The following is a 16,933-nucleotide window of genomic DNA, read 5'->3' as shown; positions in this document are numbered from 1 at the left end:
ACAAAATCAGATAAATCTAATCCCTTATTTCTATACCCTTGAATCACGCAGCTTGGCTTCGATTTTCTAAATGTTGCTACACATGTTGTCAATGTGGACACCATTCTCCCCCTCGTTCCTTAACCCAATCTTCTACAGTAGCCCACTATAAATGGGGTCAATTGCATACTGAATCTACAATTCCTGCGACCATTCCTGCTGTCTCATTGTCATTACCCACTGCTCGACTATTGTGAAGCTCCGGGCAATGAGATTACACCGCCTACCAAATGACCTTTGTTACAGTGCTTCTGTTTGAAGCACTAGGTTCTTTCACAAGTAAATACATATTAGTGGCTAAGGACAGTGGGAAATACAGGTGGCTAAGAAGCATTGGCTCAATTGCTTCAACCCATAAAATGCTGGCTTTGTATACATTTTGAAACGTGGGATTTGTATTCATGCTGGTAATCCTCTAACAGTGGGAGAGGATTGGGGGGCCAACCTGTGACCATTCAAATGTTTTGCTAGTTTTCTGACTTAAATTTTAGGTTTTATTAAGGCAAGGATAACGCTGCCATTTCTTTTATGTTATACAGCAGCAAGCATATTGTCTTTAACATTTTAATACTAAACCCATTCTGCACAATCTCCTGTTGTGTAATACATCTCTGAGACATTGTGAGGGGTGTCAATCACGAAGAAATGACCATTATATACCATTTAGATCCTGTTACATATATCATTAGCCGTTCCTACCGATCAGTGGCACCAAGAGGTTTTTTAATCATATTATTTTTTAGATCTTATGTGACAAATCCATAAAATGTGTCCCCTCTGCCTTAGGAGGTACCACCCCCTTTGGGACTAGGGAGGTGAGTCTGATGAGCTTAATATCCCCTCTCCCCCCACGAGGACATGGCAAGCGGGATCCCACTGTGGAGACGTGCCCTTAGAGGACAGGCGGTCCCAAGAAAGGGATATTAGTCATCCTCTCTATTCCCAAGATTCCAATATGTTTGATGGCTACATGGGAGTTAAAACGAATATGATATGATAGGTTATTTATAACGTGCTTAATACTCAGATGTTTCTAAGCGCGGACCCGGGGATCGAACCTGTGTCGCTCCTTGTTGTCTTGCTTCCAAGGCAAGCACGTTGCCCCTGAGCTATCCTCCCGAGTCGAAGTGTTTGAAGTTTGATGACTTCAAACTTCCTGGAAGGATGGCTGCTATGGTTTCTGACACTCTGTGTGCACAGAATCCACCAGGCTTGAGAGAGCCGAAGGAAGTCCAACCACCTAACAGAGGGACCGAGACCAGTCGACTTTGAAAAAAGGAGAAAGACATCCACTAAGCCAGAGCTGAGCAGACCCCCTCCTCCTGGAAGATGTGGTAGGAATAGGAGAGGGTACACCAGGACTGGCAGACCCAACAGCGGCTGAGTATGCAGTGCCGCCCTGCCAGATGAGGAGCCAGGAACGCCTGACCAAGAAAAACCATGCGGAACACAAGCCACCCAACAATCGGCATACTGAGGAACCATACCACAGAGTGGGGTGAAAGAAATAACACCCCAAGTTGGGTGAGCATGACAAGACCCCAAAGGGTGAATGAAACCATACCCCAAGGCAGGGTGAAAGAAATGAGTCCAGAAGGCGGGGTGAGTGACACCAGAACCCCAAGGTGGGGGTGAGGGAAACAGGACCCCTTAGTGGGGTGAGAAACCAAAACCCAAGGAGGCTTGGAACCCAAAAACTGCCTCGAGGGCCAGAAAGCCCAGAACTTTCTTGGTAAAGAGTATTGGGGATACCCTCACTGCAGGAGGAAGGACACGGAACAGACAGACTTGTTAGGAACTGTGTAAAAGAAAGACCTGTGTAAAAGAAAGACCTGTTGAAAAGACATTCAGCCTTAGACAGTGCACCAGAGGCAAGGAGCCCTATTGAGAAATACATACCAGGGTGGGGGCCAAATAACTATCCACCATTCAATTGTGAAGGCCGAGGGTCCAAGTGCATCTTTTGTTGGATTGTATGTTTTGTTAATAGTGGTAGGGACAGAACTCAGGTCAGTATAGGATTCTGGACTCTTTGTTTTGTAAAGCACCCTGACGAGCACCCTTTCGTTGGATATTTCCTCTTTAGTAGAGTAGAATCTTAGCCATAGGGACAGCTCAGGTTTGTGTTGGAAAAATAAAAGGAGGTCAGTTACAATCCCCCCTTGTCCGTCTCCTTATTCCGAACTACCACATGTGCATTTGATTAGATGTTGCTTGACTCTTTTATAAGATTCCTTGGGTGCACACATACACATGGCTTGGCCTACTCATCCCCTTGACATTGCTTCAATGAGAACTATGAATGTTCCCACTAGTAAGAAATGAGAGACTCAGCATTGCTTCTCAACTTTATTCATCTAACAGTCTATTTGTACTCTTAAAGCTTCAACATAAAACCAAACGTCCATCTGTCATTTGATCCCACTGTAAGTGAACCCCATTTCCCCAGGAACTCTTAAGTAACAATACATGGGTTGAGGTCTCTGAGATGTTCTCTGTCCTGTTGCTCAAGTCTAAACACCAATTGTTGGATTTGAACATTGACTGCATTTGCGCCCACTTCTATCTGGAAGTGGGTGCAATACTGCGGCTCCTGGATGCAACACCGGTTGATATTTTAGCAGCAAGATGACATTTTTTGACTGTCCTCAGACCGCCCTTTTTGGCCTCTGCAGGTATGAAGTTGAAACATCCTCCTTTGTGGGGACCCGTTAGTAGACTGTCTTGTTGGCTATAGGCTATCTCTCTGCTATGTGACATAGAGAGGGCCGTGGTCACCAGATGGCACTTCCAATCTGAGGACAGTCACAGGTGGAGAGGACACATCATGCATGATAATGACCTGACAATGGATGATGAGGGTCCAGGGAGCAGTCAGGCGCTTAGACCCTTGCACCCTACATATTACCCTACTGGATGTGTGTCCACTATGACAATGCTCCGTAGCTTCCCAGCTAGGTTCGCTCTTTATAAATCCATCCATCCATGCATCCATACATAGACCTAGCTAATATAATCTCTTACAGATTATACTGGAATTATAAAAGAAACATATTCAAAAAGTAAAATACAAGAAGGTTTTTAATTGAGTTCAGCATCTGAAAAGTCACTTACCTCGGCAATGTTCTTTTCTTAATAGATAATGCACCCACAGTTCTGTCTTATTTTCACCCTGTTGAATCACAACACAGCAACAAAGCTATGCTGCATTTTCCCTCTCTGCCCACCAAACTCACCCAATCCCCGCTCTTTCAGATCTGCCAGAGCAGCTGGTGACCACTGCATTAAATCCAAGGACCATAATGTAACATAAAATGCCTTGGGTTTGGAAGACGGTGGAAGTCTGGAGGAGGAACGTCGCCCCAGAATGCAGCTGGGTCCAGATGAGGGCTAGAGTGGGCCGATGACCCGCCCAGACTCGGTGGTCTCCTATAGCTTGTGCAGAGATGCACATCTGGTGTTCCCTTTCCTCTCAGCAGCTATTGCTGGAAAGAACAGTGACTGCAAAAGGTTGATGAGGCCAGAGAACGGCCTGGAAGCCGGCCTGCAACTGGCACTGTGCAAGCACTAGCAGCCATTCAGTCTGGCAAGCCAGTGGGAGCCATGTAGACAGGCCTGGTGCCCCCATAAAGGGGGATGCATATCCCTGAGATTCCCTGAGAGCTTCTGAGATGCATGCAGGGGACCTGTCGAGGCATCAGGCCAATGCTGCCTTTAGGAACCTAACAAACTTCTCAGGGTAGCATGTACGTGTCTGGTTCAGTGAGAAGAGAATTTATTTGTTGTTTTGTATTTTAGGTGGCACTGTCTATAGAATGTATTTTTTGTTTTGTCTATTAGGTGTAAGCGCTACCTATAAGCCAAATCCTTGCCATGGGAAGTAAGGATAGGAGATAGATGGGATAGGAGGTGGGCACACAGCCAATGCATGTTGTTTGGCTCTTTACCCACTCACTGACGTCCAATGGACATGCACGTCCCAATGGCCATACCAATTCACTCAGTTCTGGCTGTACCAGGCTTCCATCTTCCCTGCTACAGTATGTTTCGGATGTACCATGCGTGCATCTTCATACCCACAATTGGTTCCTGATGTACTATGCTTCCATCTTTCTAGATACAGGGTGTTCCAGATGTACCATGCTTCCAAGTTTCTCCAAGTTGTACTCCGGATTTACAGTGCTTCCAACTTTCCAGCTATAGTTTGCTACGGATGTACCAAGCATACATCTTTATAGCAAGAGAGTGCTCCAGATGTGTCATGATTATGCCTTTCTGGCTACAGTGTGTTCCCGATGTATCATGCTTTCATTTTTCAGCTACAGTGTGTTCCGGATGTACCATGCTTCCATCTTTCTTGCTTCAGTGTGTTCTGAATGTAATTAGCTTTCATCTTTGCAGCTACAGTTTGTCCTGGATGTATCATGTTTCCATGTTTCTTGCTTCATTGTGTTCCAGATGTACCATGCTTTCATCTTTATAGCTACAGAGTGCTCCAGATGTGCCATGCTTCCATCTTTCTTGCTTCAGTGTGTTCGGCTTACCATACTGCCATCTTTCTAGCTACAGTGTGTTCCGGATGTACTATGCTTCCATCTTTCTAGATATAGTGTGATCCAGATGGACTATGCTTCCATCTTTCTTGCTTCAGTGTGTTCCGGCTTACCATACTGCCATCTTTCTAGCTACAGTGTGTTCCGGATGTACTATGCTTCCGTCTTTCTAGATACAGTGTGATCCAGATGGACTATGCTTCCATCTTTCTAGATACAGTGTGATCCAGATGGACTATGCTTCCATCTTTCTAGCTGCAGTGTGTTCCGGCTTACCATACTGCCATCTTTCTAGCTACAGTGTGTTCCGGATGTACCATGCTTTCATCTTTCTAGCTACAGTGTGTTCCGGATGTGCCATGCTTCCATCTTTCTTGCTTCAGTGTGTTCCGGCTTACCATACTGCCATCTTTCTAGCTACAGTGTGTTCCGGATGTACTATGCTTCCATCTTTCTAGATACAGTGTGATCCAGATGGACTATGCTTCCATCTTTCTAGCTGCAGTGTGTTCCGGATGGACCATGCTTCCATCTTTCTAGCTGCATTGTGTTCCGGATGTACCATGCTTTCATCTTTCTAGCTACAGTGTGTTCTGGATGTACCATGCTTCCATCTTTCTTGCTTCAGTGTGTTCCGGCTTACCTTACTGCCATCTTTCTAGCTACAGTGTGATCCAGATGTACTATTCTTCCATCTTTCTAGCTGCAGTGTGTTCCGGATGTAACAAGCTTCCATCTTTCTAGCTACAGTGTGTTCCGGATGTACTATGCTTCCATCTTTCTAGATACAGTGTGATCCAGATGGACTATGCTTCCATCTTTCTAGCTACAGTGTGTTCCGGATGTGCCATGCTTCCATCTTTCTTGCTTCAGTGTGTTCCGGCTTACCATACTGCCATCTTTCTAGCTACAGTGTGTTCCGGATGTACTATGCTTCCATCTTTCTAGATACAGTGTGATCCAGATGGACTATGCTTCCATCCTTCTAGCTGCAGTGTGTTCCGGATGGACCATGCTTCCATCTTTCTAGCTGCATTGTGTTCCGGATGTACCATGCTTTCATCTTTCTAGCTACAGTGTGTTCCGGATGTACCATGCTTCCATCTTTCTTGCTTCAGTGTGTTCCGGCTTACCTTACTGCCATCTTTCTAGCTACAGTGTGATCCAGATGTACTATTCTTCCATCTTTCTAGCTGCAGTGTGTTCCGGATGTAACATGCTTCCATCTTTCTAGCTACAGTGTGTTCCGGATGTACTATGCTTCCATCTTTCTAGCTGCAGTGTGTTCCGGATGTACCAAGCTTCCAATCTTTCTTGCTTCAGTGTGTTCTGGATGTATCATGCTTTCATCTTTCTAGCTAGAGTGTGCTCCGGATCTACCTTGCTTTCAACTTTCGCTACGGTTTGTTCTGGATGTACCATGCTTCCAGGTTTCCAGCTACAGTTTGTTCTAGATGTACCATGCTTCCATCTTTCTAGCTACATGGTGTTCTGGATGTACCATGTTACCTTCTTTCCACTTACAGTGTGTTCTGGATGTACGATGCTTCCATCTTTCCAGATACAGTGTTTTTGCGGATGTATCATGCTTCCATCATTCCAGTTACAGTGTGCTCCAGATGTAACATGCTTCCATCTTTATAGCTACAGTGTGTTCCGGATGTACTATGCTTCCATCTTTCTAGATACAGTGTGATCCAGATGGACTATGCTTCCATCCTTCTAGCTGCAGTGTGTTCCGGATGGACCATGCTTCCATCTTTCTAGCTGCATTGTGTTCCGGATGTACCATGCTTTCATCTTTCTAGCTACAGTGTGTTCCGGATGTACCATGCTTCCATCTTTCTTGCTTCAGTGTGTTCCGGCTTACCTTACTGCCATCTTTCTAGCTACAGTGTGATCCAGATGTACTATTCTTCCATCTTTCTAGCTGCAGTGTGTTCCGGATGTAACATGCTTCCATCTTTCTAGCTACAGTGTGTTCCGGATGTACTATGCTTCCATCTTTCTAGCTGCAGTGTGTTCCGGATGTACCAAGCTTCCAATCTTTCTTGCTTCAGTGTGTTCTGGATGTATCATGCTTTCATCTTTCTAGCTAGAGTGTGCTCCGGATTTACCTTGCTTTCAACTTTCTAGCTACGGTTTGTTCTGGATGTACCATGCTTCCAGGTTTCCAGCTACAGTTTGTTCTAGATGTACCATGCTTCCATCTTTCTAGCTACATGGTGTTCTGGATGTACCATGTTACCTTCTTTCCACTTACAGTGTGTTCTGGATGTACGATGCTTCCATCTTTCCAGATACAGTGTTTTTGCGGATGTATCATGCTTCCATCATTCCAGTTACAATGTGCTCCAGATGTAACATGCTTCCATCTTTATAGCTACAGTGTGTTCCGGAAGTACCATGCTTCCATCTTTACAGCTACTCTGTGTTCCAGATGTACCATACTTCCATCTATCCAGCTACAGTGCGTTACGGATTTCTTTTAGTGCTAAGGTATTGAGGGTTTGGAGGATAACTCAGGGGCAAAGCACTTATCTTGGAAACCAGACAACGCAGAGCAGCACAGGTTTGATAATTAGTCCAGCGCTTGATGACTATAATCCAGCATGAAGCGCGAAAGAAGAAACCAATTTTATTTTGTTTGTAACATACCTGCATTGCAGCTCTTGGGGGCCACTCTGGCATTAAGGGGAAGCCTGCCTGGTCATCTGAGTGTAGGTGTAGCTGTCTTCCAGGATTGATTTGATCAATCTACTACTTGAGCTACAGCAAAGATAGATAAGACCAGTTCAGACTGCAGGTTTCAAGCCCTCAGGAGACAATATAGTATTATCTCCTTTGGTTCCTGGTATATGCTCCCACTCTTAGCCCTGTATTACCTGTATTGCCACTCAATCCAACAATGCTCTTATGTAACGGCACCCTATCCTAGGACTGCCTCCATTCTTTGCCATTGGCTTCTTTGTAAGCCATTTCTGATTGAAATGACGCCTGGTCCTTCAATAATCACCCATACAAATACTGGGACCTGTCTAATGTAGCCCATTTCTATATCGCCTGAGCATGCATAGTCACAGCTCTGAGGATGACATTGCAGAAAAGGATGCGGCAGAAGGTATGCCACTCCTGTGCCATACCTTTGCACCTATAGATTTATGCAGCTCTGTGCCAGAGCTGCATAAAGCTATAGGTGGCCTAGGAAAGGCAAATGGGATGTTGTGTACACAATGGGTAGCAGTATGGACTGTAATTACTGAGAATGATCGGGGTGTACTGATGGGCAACACAGTAATTCGGTACCAAATGGAAAACAAATGGAGTCCCAGTTTCTATTGCAAGGGGAGGGAGCAAATGGGGAAGTCATGACTGTAATGTATTGCATCTTGGCAAGGCGACATACTTAATACTGTCTTCAGTTTAGAGTCCGGAGTCAAAACAAATAAAAGGGCCGGAGGGTCTTATGTGTGATAAAATAATATACATGTTCCAGATTTTAGGCATCGAAAAGATGTGATAGCGCTACAAAAACGAATGAATGTCTAGGGAATAATTATAGAGCACCCTGATGCAGGAGACAATCAGTTAAATAAGAAAAACTACGTTTATATGCCAAGAATACCTTCTGGACACCTGACTGTGGCTCAGGGCGGATGACCTTTCAGGGGGCACCAGCCCATCCGGGGATATCCCCATTTCCCTTCAGGGTTGTGCATGTGTGGCACGGATAACGGATCATGGTATAATAGCAAGAGTCCTTTATTGTTTGACTGTAATCCCTGAGTATTCTTTGTGAAGGTGAATCCTGGTGATCGCCCCGGAAGCTCAGGGGTAGAAAGGAACAGTGCATGGGAGGGTCAGGTGAACCAATACACGGACACCTACCAACATAAAGAGGCAATGGGGCTGGTCATTGTCAGTAGAGGATTCAACCACCAGAAGCTTCCTTCAGTGACACCTACGTGCCATTCCTGGCTACCTTCAATTCAGAAGGTTCTTAAGGTATTCCTGGGTAGACAAACCTTGACTCTGAGCTTGGTAAATTGCCTTCTCCTCTAGCGAGTGCCCGAGCAGCTTTGGTGGCTCACGAATTGACAGAATAACAAATATTTCAAGTGTTGACAGTAATAGAAATCCTAAAGCACATCCTCTGTGGGGTTTATGTAGAAACACAAAAGTCAGCGCAGTCATCAGGGCCCTGATCTAGAAAGCCTCCGTCTTCCAGGGACACATTCCTTATCATATGGGTAGTGCTATGGTGATCGGCGATGCCAGTGCCCCTGAAAGCATTATAATACACACATTCGAAGAACTTAAGTTGTCTCATCTCTCCCAAGCTTATACTGAATGGCACCCTCAGGACAAACGTTACTGTTCTGGTGTTTAGAATTCCTCTGCCTCCTCTCTGAGGATGATAGGACGCTTGCTCCAATGGATGCAGCCATTTTGTTTGGCACCGTGCCCCGGGCCTCAGAGCAGCATAGACGTCAGCAGGGCTGTCCCATGTGCGGCCATTTGCCCTTGCTCATCCTTGAATTTGATCAAGCTGGCCGCTTTGGACCACTGCAGTCGTGGGGTCTTGGATATGTGGCCCCCTTGTCTGGAACAGCTACATTGCTGATGCAAGCTTGTCATCGACCTTCCACCCTTGCAGAAGAGGCATGGCATTCTGGGGATCTCCGGCAGAGCTGTGAAATAAGGAGGGAAAAAAGTCAACTGAGTAGGATTTACTGGAAGGTCAAAACGACTTTATACAATGTTTGCAAAGCAAAAGACGCACCCGCGTTGAAAAAAAGTCTAAAGACTTCTGTTGTGGACCAAAGAAGAATGTCCCTAATCTCTTTCCATACCAAGGGCTGCTTTAAAAGGTGAATGAGAAAACTAACTCCAGATCAACAATCTATCTATTGTGGATAGAGGATTAGGGAGTACTGAATATACGCATATCTCTGAATCTCATAGGAAAGTTCAGTCTAAGTCCTGTGAATCTAAAGTTGGAGATTTCTAGGCATTAGAGAATGCTTCAAATTGACCTTGTTGCTCGAAAACCAGCACAATTAAGTAATTCTCTCCCGTTACCCCCGTGTTGTATCATGGCAGAAGATGCTCCTGAATTTAAGATCCAAGAGATTTTAGATCCTCTGTTTACAAGTGGAGAACAATTATTCACAAATACAGTGCACACCACGGACCAACTCGCTCTTTGGTGACACACGGCAGGGGTGCGGGGGCTCACAGGCCTGGTAATCGCCCATACGGCAACCCCAGGTTGACCCGAGCTAACACAGATGGCTGCTGCTATGGCAAATAGAAAAGAGAGTAAATCCCTTTTCTACGTCAATGGTGGTTGGCGGCAGCCGACATGGCCGGAGGAGAGGAGCATGTAAGTGGGGTCGGGTGGCGAGGTGAGGAAAGGTTAGGGGAGAAAACAGTGGAGGCATAGTGGGGAGGGGATGATGGGAAGGAGGAGGGGAAGGGAAAGTGGGCAGACAGCCAAGGAGTTGCTTGGGTGGTAGACAGGTTGTGAATGTTTACTGTGGGATTTCACCCATGTTTCTGGCCACCTGATTGGTCAGCACTTCTCCCCTGGTTGCTACTGTAATATCGCTGATTACCGACCCTTCATGAGAATTTAGTTAGGCTCAAAACTGCATATAGCATATCAAATATATATACATATAATTTCAAAGAATGTCTGTGCATTGAGGACAACTGGGCATGTACACAAACATCTTTACCCTATTACTTAGCTCCCACTCTGCATATGTGCTCTTCTGAAGTTCTGGCTCAATTGAGCCCTTTGTCCCAGTATCTTAGGCATTTTATCCTCACAGCCACATCTTGTAGCTGTCCAAATAATAATATATGGTGCATGGTTACACATTTCAGTATTATGTTGAGTGTTTGCTCCAAGACCGTTGTGCATTATCTACAAGTGATTCAAACATAATGATCCGTTGCCATTATTATGTTGCCAAAATTCTCTTTGGTTTCATGCAAAACCGCCAGAAACCCTCATTTATGCCATTTGTCACATTTCCCTTGCTCACAACAGTATTTTGAAAGAGCACAATGGGAGTGTACAGACTCTCCATGCAATGATAACTGAACAGAAATTAAATGACATCATTATTCATGGTTTTCATAATGCACTCTCCTCTTAGACAAGTGTAGCACTTAAATGTTAACTATTATATGTACTTGAAGTTATCATTAGAAAGGAACACTGTAATATTTTAAAGAGAGACATTTTACAATATTGGTACAATTTAATAATTTCCTTTTTCTTTAATACCTTCTTTTGCCTAAAATTCATACAGTTTGCCTGCTCAAAATGCACTTCCTTCCTGGAAGGTTTTGGGGTGCATGCTGGCCACTTATTGCTTGGTAGTGCAGTTAAAACACACTGCTTTTTTTGTTTTGTTTACAGTAAACAAAACACAAATCACTAAAAATAACTAACTGGGGGGCTGGAGGGCTGTTGTTCAGCCAGCAGATGAGAATGTGAGTCTCCCGAGCTTCGTCGTGGCCGGAAGTATCTTGCAGTACAAATCCTGTTTGGAGTCGATTATTCCTACATTTGTTGGTACGGCAGCAGAGGAGTGCCTCCTGGCCGAAGTCTGGGAGACGCACCCTGTTCGGTAGATTGGCGTGCACCGGCCACAGTGAGGGGCACTCCTGGAAGAGGCGCCGCGCTGAGAGGTGTGTGTTTGTGAGGCACAGGCTACCGGTGTTGCTGCATGCACTGATACCTGCTGGGCTTCTCCTGTGGTTCTTCCCCCTGCTCTCCCTCCCAGTGACCGATCGGCCAGCAGTGTTTCTCTCCCACGGCCGGTGTGTCTCCCCTCCCCAGGATCTGCTCTCAGTGAAGAATTTGGGGGTTTTGTCCTGCACTGTGCTGTGCACAGCGTGGGGTTGGTAACACACATCTCAACCTTACACAGCGGATCAATTTTAGACTGGGCAGCTGGCCCAGACAGAAGATAGGCCCCAGGACTGTCCATCCGTGACTCTACTTCCATTAAGACACAAATGGCCAGGCGCTTTAAATAAACCCATGTACAATCCAACCTGGTGGCATCAAAGAGGCTCAGGCGTGTGGTCCACTTTTAATCCGTGACTAAAAGTGGACGCCTGCTCATTGTCTTTGGGGGGTCTGCCAATGAACCCTACCCGTCTCCCTCTCATGTTGCCCAGGTTCGCATGGCTGGCATCATGGAGGCAGGCCACTAAACTCTGGCCGACGGGGACGAGGGGTCCTGCAAACACCTACTGAACCACAGGACAGTACAAGATCACCGGCCTTCGCAGTGTGGCATACCCTCTCCACAAATCGTGCTTTTACTATCCTCTAACCTACTGGATATTTCTGGTTTCGCGACTGAAAGATGGTTTGCACTCCCTGTGACTCTGGTCATGATCATGGTGAAAGAGAAGCTCAAGAAGGCACAAACGGTGTGTGGTACGCCGTCTTCTAAATCCCACATCACCGGGGACACTGTTAATGCCACAAACCCATCAGACCCCTCGGTATCCCTCAACAATATTATCAGCGCTATCACTGAATCCAGGACCTCGATGGAAGGGAATATCAATGGGCTCTCTTTGGAAGTGTCTCTGCTACGTTACGGTCAGCGTAATTTATCCTCCAGAGTAGGAGAGACCAAAATGCGCATCTCTGACTCAGAAGATGTCATTAAGCCACTGCAACACCAGCTATCACTAGTCACGAGGCGGTTTGGGATGCTTGAGAGTAGAGCCGAGGACAGTGAGGGCTGCTCAAGGTGCAATCAACTTTGTATCCTGGGGCTTCCTGAGAGGGAGGAGGAAGCTTGCATGGAGCTCTTTCTGGAGCAAAGGCCCCTGATGGCCCGAGGTAAACTAAACAACTTCTTTTCTATCGAAAGGGCTCAAAGATTTGAAGCTGTTCCTGCTGGGGATATGGAGAGAAACATCTTTTAATTGATATGAGTAACTACTTATCTCTACTGCTGTTGACCTAATGAAACTGACTATTGCATTCTCATCCCTCTTTTGCCCGTCTCTTGCTCCTTACCTCTTATCTCTCCTTTTAAACTCCTCTGCTCTACTTTCCACTGCCTACAAGCCGTTATCACCACCTTCCAACTCCTCGCTGTGCCGCCACCCTCTACTCTACAAAATCAACTCAACTCCTAATAACCAGCCTCCCCTCTCACAGTATCCTACTTTCATAGTTACATAGTATTGGGGCCTAAATGTGTAATTTCCTGAACGTGAACACTCGTGTGCCTAACATGAGGGTGTTATCTGATTGTGTGTAACTCACCATTGTGTGGCTCCACCGGCTGAACACTAGAGTATGTATCCACCATCCTGGAATCATTCAGTCCCTTCCCTACACCCAGACACTTTGTTAGGCAGGTTGCTGCATTTTCTATCTGTAGTCTTTGTGGGTCTCTATTCCTGACTTGATGTCTTGATTCCCTGAACTCTGCAAATGGTGGCATGTGGGTCAGTGGCCCGCCTTGTCTGAAGTGCACATGAACCTTGGGATTTTTGGTAACTTGATTTGACTGTTGTACCCATATAGCTCATGGATTCTTGCAGGAGCAGCCGCGCTGGCTACTTGTTTCTTCTTCATAACCTCTGGATTATTCCCAGTAAATCTATATTTTCCAGGTGGCAATAGTGTTGGTCTGCTGGTAGGGGTGATTCAGCACACGAGTCCGGGGATGGAGTGGGGAGTCTGGGGTTCCTCAATATACGACCTCAAAGGCCTGCACACAGAGCGGACGGCAGTCACCCGCTCCCAGTGTCGCCTTGCTCGCGTCAATCTTGTGAGTTCACAACACCGTTCTGTGTGTGTAGATAAATAAAGATTTAGGAAATAAATGGCATGATGTGGCAAGAGGCAAGATCTGTGTGACATGGTGTGCGCAGGGATGGCCAAATGACAAAAGCCTAAAGTATTTCCTGGCAATGACTGTTCTACAGAGCATTACCATGTGATAATTGACTGTCACCCAGTAAATATATCAAGGGCTGAATAGGTCCTTTGATGAGGGCAGATGGCAATTATCACATGATGATGCCCTGTAATATAATCATTGATGCTGTTAGAACAAATTCAGAAACTTCTACCCACTGTCATCAATTTACAATAAGCAGAATGAGTATTGTGCTGCTGTGTGGGAGTCAATCAGGAAGCACAGAATGTGGGAGTTATCTACTGATCAAAGTATGTGCTATATGCTCACTAAGTGAAGCCACCACTTATGCCCACTTCACAACTCCACTCTGTGCCAGTCCATTTGTCTGCAGGTATTTAACTAGTACTCTGTCCTGCCTTATGGCTGCATCAATGGAAAGAGAAAAGAGCTATTTTTTTTAGTTCCTTTTATATTTCCCTGGTGGCCATCTTTGTTTGGGCTTTTTTCCATGTAATAAATAGTGCTCACTCTTGAGCATTTTTCATTAAACAGAAACCATGTAACTTGTTGCGTGTGCAAGTGATAATAAGGCCTCCAGTGGCGGGCCATACTGCATTGATATTAACTCAGGTTAACGTTGCCCGTTATCGTCGAGCGGAGCCCGACACTTAAGGCATTATTGCCTACTTAGTCACCTAATTGAAAATATTCTGATGGGTCAATCAGTGAAGTGTACTGTAATGTAAATCAGTTGACATTGAGAATGAAATACAATCCAGTGTAGAATAGTATGAGCCTTGCCATTAAGCAGCTCAGGCTGATAGCAGCGTCTTGCAGTGTTTATTTCATAATACATGCAACATTATTCCCGTCAGCTCACTGATATGTATTGGGATGAGGTCACATGTGCATACCCCAGAGAGGGAGACTTGGAAGTGGGGAAATCAGGGGTCCGGTGGGAGCCACCGCCTCTGTGTTGTAACCCCTAGAAGTGGTCATTGATAGGGTGTCCCTGTGAACTCGTCCAGTCCCCCCTTGAGCAATCTAGTGCTGAGAGGCAAAGGAATGTGTCATTCATTACGTAGGCCAGTCTCGATGCTATAGAAATGGGAGGTGCACACCACTTCTATCCACCACCACCTCACCACTGCCATATAGCAGATGCGAGAGACGGTACTCACTGAGACAACCCTACCGAGCTTATCTTGGATCAATCGAAGAAGAGATACAATTGCAAACCATGGAAGACATGAACATGTTGTAACCAAATATGCAAATGACGTCATCACTGAAACTGACCCACGTACATGCATTAAACACAAAGCAGATACGCATCCACCATAAAGCCACATGAACAATAGGTCAAATTGTACTTAGACATGAAGAACATGCTTGCATCCAACAGGCTACAAAACACAGGCTCCATATATACACTGAAACGCAAGATACTGAAGAATGCATCTAAAGCTTACTTAACACAATAACGCTGCAAGAATTTGTATTTATTTATTTGAATTTGTATCGCGCACATCTGCCCTTGGGCATCGTGGCACTGTTACAGTATGCTCACTTGGGACAAGGGTACAATACAGCATATAAGTACGTTAAATACAATACTTATAGAATGAGTGGTCATGTTAAACAAGATGGACGATGCAGCCACGTTCGAGTGAATGTGAGAGATTGAGAAGCCTCGAAGCTGCAAAGGGACCTGGCTCGCTGAGGCAGAAGAAAATTCAGACTTGAGCAGCCCAGACAATCATCGTACAGCTTGTGTCAAGGTTATCGTGCACAGGGATGAATCGGCAGCCAAGAGAACAGGCAATAACGGTTCCCAGGCGTGAGACACATTTCTCTTAGATTAAGCTAGAAGGTCAGATTACCATTAACATAGGCTTAATATTGGGAAGAAAGTAGCTTGAGCAAGTCCCTAGAGGCTAGGAAGGGTAATGACACATGCATTAATAAGGGCTAAAATCAGAGTACAAACTGAGCAGAATAATTCAACATGTGGTCTATACACACATGACCTACAGTTGGAGTATAATATCTAATTATCCGATTCAGTGACGGACGGGCTGAGGCCTTCATTCCCATCTAGTTCTCGGGACAAAAGATACAAGATAATGCAAAGTTAAAAGCTAAACGTCCTGGCTTCTGGCCTAGAGAATCAGAACTGGTATCCTTATTGGGAAAAGTACCTTGGTGCCGTTCTCACCAACCCCTATTGTTGCTCATGTGCTGATAGCCTTCCAAATTGCCAAGGCTGAAAAAGACGCCACTGACCAGTCCCTACCCACTTTAATGCTCATCTATAAATGTTGCAGTGGCCAATAGTTTTGTATTATGATGACATGCTTTCACCTGTATCAGTTTAGTAGGTGGTCTCCGGCGGGGCCTTCAGTGCAGCCAATGAACGTACTAACCCCAATGAAACCTATATTTAGTTAATCCCCTTAACCAATCCCCCCACCTCTCAAGCTTGGAAAAATTCGAGAGCATGGAAATTGTCTTGATGTCCACAGCTGTCCCTGTTTTATATGGATGTTAGGCTCTTTTATGAGGGTGGGATATCACCTGGTCTGTCCTCTTCGCTTACCCAGGGAGTTTCCACCCCTTCTTAACATGTGGTAGCACAGAATGGCCGGCCAATGTCCTCAGAATTATATTGTTTTTTCCACCGCGAGCTTGAGGACTACTGAGTGACCCGTGAGGACCGGTTAACCAAACACGCATGAACTGAGAACAGTCGGCAGGAGCCCCTATGAAGAAAATGCTGCCCGCACCCCATGGGAAGCCCCGCAGGCCGGAAGACGGAGTGGCCGATTGTGGGAGGAGCGATTCTGAAGCCTTAGGCCAATCCACAGATGTAATATGTGAGCATCGATTTGACAAACATAGGGAGTTGTTTAAATATTGTGGGAATTTCATTGTATACGTTTGGGGGAAAGTGATAAAGAGTTTATTTATGAGAGCTTATATGTAGCTAGCAAGGGTTACGGAAGGTGACGCCTTAAACTCTGAGAAGAAGTATTGAAAAAAGACAAGAAAAAAATAATAAAAAAACAAAATACTTTAAGAGTTATCCTGTGTCGAGGGCATATAATAAGGCATCGTGCCCTGAGGGTCAGTTTTTAAGAAAAGATGGAAGACAGCCGTAGTGTTTTGCATTGGTGTATTGTCTTGAGGGCGTACCCATATGTTCATGTATGTAGAAATTGCTGGCCTCAGTTGTAGGTTGTATGGAGGTTGTGGAGAATTGATGGAAGAAGTTTGGTTTTTCAGCAGTGTGGGGAGAAGTTGGTTTATAATTGGAAACATTAGGTTTTGTCAATATTGGTTTATGTCATAGGTGCATGTGAGCTTTGACTTGGACTCAAATGGTGGAGTCCTGGGCCTGGATGGCGTTTGTCGTGCATGCCCAAA

General features: G+C 45.4%; 1 protein-coding gene across 1 annotated transcript in view; it reads right to left on the bottom strand.

Moving 5' to 3' along the window:
• Positions 1–2,374: 2,374 nt before the first annotated feature.
• Positions 2,375–16,933, bottom strand: part of LOC138567708 (tubulin tyrosine ligase 3-like) — a 673,617-nt gene continuing 659,058 nt past the window's right edge. The window contains exon 20 of the mRNA XM_069646178.1: positions 2,375–9,283. Within this exon, the coding sequence (XP_069502279.1) occupies positions 9,066–9,283 (218 nt within the window). The 3' untranslated portion in view covers positions 2,375–9,065. The remainder of the gene's footprint in view (positions 9,284–16,933) is intronic.

The sequence above is a fragment of the Ambystoma mexicanum genome, chromosome 2p (assembly GCF_040938575.1).
Source record: "Ambystoma mexicanum isolate Mex_15411 chromosome 2p, UKY_AmexF1_1, whole genome shotgun sequence".
Classification (NCBI taxonomy): domain Eukaryota; kingdom Metazoa; phylum Chordata; class Amphibia; order Caudata; family Ambystomatidae; genus Ambystoma; species Ambystoma mexicanum.
The sequence above is the reverse complement of the archived record's forward strand: the minus strand, read 5'-3'. Positions and strand labels throughout refer to the sequence as shown.